The sequence below is a fragment of the Solanum lycopersicum genome, chromosome 5 (genome assembly GCF_036512215.1).
Source record: "Solanum lycopersicum chromosome 5, SLM_r2.1".
Taxonomy (NCBI): Eukaryota; Viridiplantae; Streptophyta; class Magnoliopsida; order Solanales; family Solanaceae; genus Solanum; species Solanum lycopersicum.
The window spans coordinates 38,989,727-38,995,190 of NC_090804.1; the positions used below are offsets into that span (position 1 = coordinate 38,989,727).

Genomic DNA, 5,464 nt, shown 5'->3' on the forward strand with positions numbered 1-5,464 from the left:
TTCAACCCTATGCAGGTTCTACTATGCTGGCCAGTGGCCATGAAACAACAGCAACCTTATTGAAAGAAGCACTGATCCTTATGGTGCAGTAACATCTAACAATAATGTATTTCTTCACATAAAAATCAGATACGAGATACACCTCATTTCAACTGATTTCCCAACTCCAGAAAAAAAAAATCCTACCAATAAGGATTCTTTAGGCATGTTCCATTTTCCTTCAGGTGCGCTGCAATTACAAGTATATATATACAGAATGTCATCAATTACAAACTTATTATCACCATTGCCTTTCTCTTGAAAACTAAATTTCACCATCTACTCATTCATCATTAAATAAAAATTGAGCACCTAGCCAAATGGTAGGAGTGACTTCATGTATTTGGCGCAATATCAACTCATTAACGCAGTAAATGCAAACCTCAAACATGGATATTAGTCTTATGAAAGAACAAACAATTTTCATGTATTATGCTAATTGTTCATCATTGAAAACAGGCTAAATAAGTACTTACAAGGGGTATAGACCTGTAACTTCAAATAAGAATAGCTAATTGCTATATGTATAGCTAAAGCATAATAAATAGCAACTACACGAACATTCAGAAAGAATCCAAGAGTGAATACACATCTGGTGTTATAATGATACGCTTAGTGAGCTCCCCAATGTTAGAGCAATACTTCTCTTCTGTATTAACCGCAACAACATCCTGGGCAAACGAGCAATCCATACCCGGAGAAACCTGCAGACCATTTCGGGATGTCAGAAGCCAATAACAATGCCCACATAGATTTCTACCAATAATGCTCTTGAATAAATTAGCATTTTCTTAATGAACAGTTACAAGATCAGTGTTTCAATGTGTTAAGTAATTTACCATCAGCATAGAGAGTTTCTCTTTTTTATTTAAAGTTCGTGGGATCGAGTCACTAAGGGAGCAAAAAAAAGGTGGGAGCTTTTCCGCAAGGACAAATAATCTGACTTGTATCTAAACTAACATATGCCTCAAGAAAATCATATAATGAAGCAAACTTACATTAAAAAGTGTTTCACCAAGCTTCAGCTTAACAGCACCGCTTTTGTATACTAACAGTTTACCCATCAATCCTGCAGGTAACTCATTCAAACTGCAGGCCTTAGCCTTTGAAGTCTTCGAGCTGTTTGCCATCTCACTGCCTTCTGTTTTAATAGATTGCTTCAACATTGGCATGGTTGGTAATTGCACCAAGAACATCTTTTCCTCCAGATTCTCCTCCTACCAATAATTAACGTAAGGATTCATGGAAATTACTTAGTAATAAGCTGAAGTCAAACCATCAACCACTTTACTAACCATTAGACCAAGATCCATCGCTGGTTTTATGGAATTCTCATCATAAGTCAAACTTTGGGAAGCTTCCCCAAATTCTTCCTCATCAAGAAGTTCTGCAGGGTAAAAGGTACATATCAATGGTAATGATCTTCATATCAAAGAATTAGAAATAGGCAAGTCGCAACCAGAATTGGAAAGAGATCAATTGCTTAATAGGTTTTTCAGCCATCAATACGAAGTGCACTTTGTCTTTTTTCCTGGAAGTTGGCAATATGGTTGTTAAAGCATTCGCTGAATTTACCTGGATTTCCTGAATAGGGCCTCCTCACGGGAAGTGTTACAGGATAGTTGGTATAGTAATCCTGAGATACACAGTCGGAGACAATTTCAGGCAGAAGAAAGCTTGCATGGAAATTAAGAGGAAATTCAGCCAAGGAAACTACAAACTTAATACAAAAGGGCATTCTTTAGAACCAACCCATGGCTCGGTGTATTCCTTCTGCACTCGCTCCCCACTGATACCACCTGCAGAACCTGCATTGTGTCAAACAAAGTGCAATACATCCATATAGCAGAAAGAATGGAAATTAGAGAAAATACTTTCCATCGGACATTGATCCAGAAACCTTGGTATAATGGCCATATGATTTCAATGAAGATGATGAACCTCCATAACCAAATGCAACTTGAGTAGGCCCTAGAAAAATTCCAGGAACAAAAATTATATGAATTGTCATTCTGTTATTAGTAGTATTGATAGCAAAATTATTGACAAACAACCCTTCCCATATATCATAACAATACATATTTTTATTGGTCATTTTTCATCCTCCTGAAATCATAAATACTTATTAAATCTACTTGTTTGGCCTTTATCAAACAAGTTTTTGCTCATCACCGGATTTTAGACCTTTTTCTCCAAAATTTGAATGTTTTCACCTGATAGTTTGTGCAGCAGAAAAATTTCAAAGTACCAGCCATAGCTAAATGCATATCGATCTTTTCCTAAATCATTGGCAGGTGAAATATAAAATGATACAGGGATGAAAACTTGCATGTTATTTGAGAATTTTATCAAACAAGCAGCAGTAGAGGAGGAGCCACCCAAACGCCCCGCACCCGCATAATATTCCCCGTCTCATACCCACTTAACTGCCCCACATAGCTTTAAAGCCGCCCAGCTGCCATTCCAAATAAAAATGTAATTAATTGATTAACATACCCCTAGAGGATGGAAAAGGTATTGAATACACTGAATTGTTATTTTCCAATATTAGATGCGTCTAATGGTAGGTAGTATTATTTATCTTATTATTTCCATAGGTTATAAAGGACAGGATTCAGAATGAGTATAACAACAGAGAACTTGTTAATCGGTGATTGGATTTTCAGATACTAAACAATAAATTTCGGCGTACCTTTCTTTTCAACTTTATGTTTAATTTTTGCAGATGCTTCCTACAATAATTAAATTAATTAAATGAGAATCAATACCAATTTGTTAAATAATACATACAGGACAAACGAAATCGCAAAATAATACATACATTGAACCGCTGCATCAATTCCTCTGCTTTAGCGGCATCGACATCAGCTTCAACGTTTTCTCTGCAAGTACCAAAATTACGATCGAATAAGAAAAACTGAATACCGTCGTTTGGGGATTTGAACAAGTTTCAAAACATATATATAATTACGTTTTGGGCAGAACAGTTTTCTGCGCTCTACGAGGAGGACCTTTGGGTGCAAATCTCACCTAAAAAATTCAATCATCAATCAGTTACACATAAAATTAATTTGCAGAAAATATTGAAAAGCTTTTACCTTTCTAGGTGCTTTCGTTGCAAAAGAATCAGAATCCATCATCACAAAACAATAAACAATGTAAATGTTAATTGGGAGAAGGTTCTGTAGAACGGCTAATAGTAGGGTTTAAATAGCTTTCTTTTTCATAATCCTGCACTCTCTTTGTTCTTCCTTTATTTAACTAGTTAACCATAATTACAACCTGTTTGGCCCCAAATAAAATTGGCTATTTGGTAAATTTATCCTCCAAAAATTCAAGTTCCCAAATTAAAAAAAAAAAAGGAAAAAAAAAACTTGAAATCACCCAAAAAGTTTATGTTTTATAAGATTATCTTTTAACTCAACATATTTGATATAAATAGATAATACAAATTTATAGGTATTTTTAATAGTTTTTAGAACTTATGGATATATATTTTTAATTATTATTTTTTATATAGCCAAATATTTTGGGAAAACTTGGGGCGAAAACATGAATTAATCTAATCAAAAACTTTGCTCAAATATTATTTGTCAAGAATATTTGGAAATTTAAGATCAAACACTAGCTTATCCAGGTAACACATTTCTAACACTTAGATATATACAGTAATAATAAAAATTCATGTTACAGAAATACAAGTTATTTTTACTTATATATACCAATTTTTAAGAATTAAAAGGGAGTATTATTATTCATAAGAAATTACCCAGTATCCACTAAAAATTAATTTTTATTTTAGAAATATTATAAACTGATATTAACATATTATTAATATGACTTAAGTCATCTGCAGCCAGTCAAAGTTGTCTGCATAATTTATTTAGACACCTCAACTAATTCTTGTGCCAATTGAACACTTTATTTGTTCAAAAGTCATTCCTATTAGACACAAAATATTGACATGGAAAAAACGTGTAATTCACTTTCTTTGAGCGCGTTAATTTATTAAAAATAATATTTTCCTTTTTTTTCTTAATTTATACCCCTAAATTAATTTTAAAAAAATTAATTAACAAAAAAGAAGAAGGACAGTCGTCTTTTTCTCTCTTTTTATCATATTATTCTTTCATCATATTTATCTTCTTTTTTTTTACAGAGGCACGCACACCACACTCCCTCCACCTATCTTTCTCTCACCCTCATTGTTCTTTCCTATTTTCCTCTTCTTTCTTATATTGATTTACGTCTCAAATATCTCGAAGAAGTTCCATTTTCAATGATGAAAAAAATATGAATAGAATTTTTTGTGCAAAAGTCTTTAATTTTTTTTTCCAATTCTAATAAATAGTTTATAATGTATAAAAGATGGAGGCAATGAGTGAAAAATTTTAATGTTATCGAAATGAAAAAGAATGCATATTTAGCTTGAATAGACAATAATTGTGTGTCATTGTAGTGTTGATACCAATGGAAGAGAAGAAAGAGATGGAGCGACGCCGGCTCCATGGAAAATCAGAAATGGGTATTTTTAAAAAAGGAGGAGGAAAGTGGGGAGAGGGGAGGCTTTAATTAAAAATAGATTTTTTTTTAATTTTTAAAAATACTTTATGAATTAATTAAATAAAGGTTTTAAAAAAAATTAAATATAATGTCACGTGTCATCATATTATTGGTAAAACTATTATGAGTTCGTGTTTGAGATGCACGCATTTTTATTTTCTAATTGATTATCAGTTTGTGTCAAATAGGTATAAATTTTTTAAGTTTAAATGTTCAATAGGTACATTCCTTAGTTGAGGTGTTTAAGTGAAATATGAGGACAACTTTAAGTGGTTGTGGATGACTTAGGCCTATTAATATTTAAATAAAAATAACAAAAGAGTATTATAAGATAAGATGAACTCTAAATTAGTTATATGGATTTTTTTAGCAATCTTACTTGACTTACTAAAAATAACTTCTTTCAATCACGCACACATATAAAAAAATATGATAACTTTTCAATCATTATGTTTTTATTTTCAAAACCTAATCTAGTTAAATTTTTAAAAAAAATATCCGCAACTTATTAAGTCCCTCCCCCCCCCCCCCAACATGAAGAAGTGTCTGAATAGATGCTTTCTTTGTTTCAAAATGTGTTTCCTCTCTTTTTCATTCAATCAACATCAGAGATTAACTGATTTCTTTTTTTGTGCATGGTGGTAATATGGACCAAAGTTTGTTTTCATAGGATTGGTAGAAATATTCATATTGTTTTTGTGTGAGCTAGTAATTGTCTAAAATTGTTAACTATGATGTATGTCTATTACTTTAATCGTGTTGAAGAAGAGTGTGATGACAAATAATGACACAAAGACAAGTCGTAAAAGAAGTCCTTATTTTTAGTAAGCAAAGTAAGAATTCTAAATAGACTCCATAGAGT

The 5,464-nt window shown here is 32.2% G+C and overlaps 1 protein-coding gene across 2 annotated transcripts; it reads right to left on the reverse strand.

Annotated features, from left to right (window-relative positions):
• Nucleotides 1-441: 441 nt before the first annotated feature.
• Nucleotides 442-4,121, reverse strand: LOC101251183 (uncharacterized). Of its 2 annotated transcripts, none has more exons than XM_069298032.1 (10): nucleotides 3,138-4,121; nucleotides 3,011-3,069; nucleotides 2,861-2,921; nucleotides 2,732-2,771; nucleotides 1,917-2,010; nucleotides 1,792-1,837; nucleotides 1,615-1,675; nucleotides 1,335-1,426; nucleotides 1,100-1,256; nucleotides 442-743 (listed from the first exon to the last, which is right to left on the reverse strand). In XM_069298032.1, the coding sequence occupies exons 1-10, from the start codon at nucleotides 3,177-3,179 to the stop codon at nucleotides 694-696; spliced, it is 702 nt and encodes a 233-aa protein (XP_069154133.1). In that variant the 5' UTR covers nucleotides 3,180-4,121; the 3' UTR covers nucleotides 442-693. The 2 variants fall into 2 exon arrangements, with proteins under 2 accessions (XP_069154133.1, XP_069154132.1); XM_069298031.1 differs by having other exon boundaries at nucleotides 1,038-1,256.
• Nucleotides 4,122-5,464: the final 1,343 nt, after the last annotated feature.

Bases quoted from the DNA above. Each gene is read 5' to 3' on its own strand.
- LOC101251183 (XM_069298031.1), bottom strand. From the start codon at position 3,179: ATGATGGATTCTGATTCTTTTGCAACGAAAGCACCTAGAAAG. The intron at 3,070-3,137 runs GTAAAAGCTTTT...TGAATTTTTTAG, and splicing joins CAACGAAAGCACCTAGAAAG to GTGAGATTTGCACCCAAAGG. The intron at 2,922-3,010 runs GTAATTATATAT...TGGTACTTGCAG, and splicing joins AAAACTGTTCTGCCCAAAAC to AGAAAACGTTGAAGCTGATG.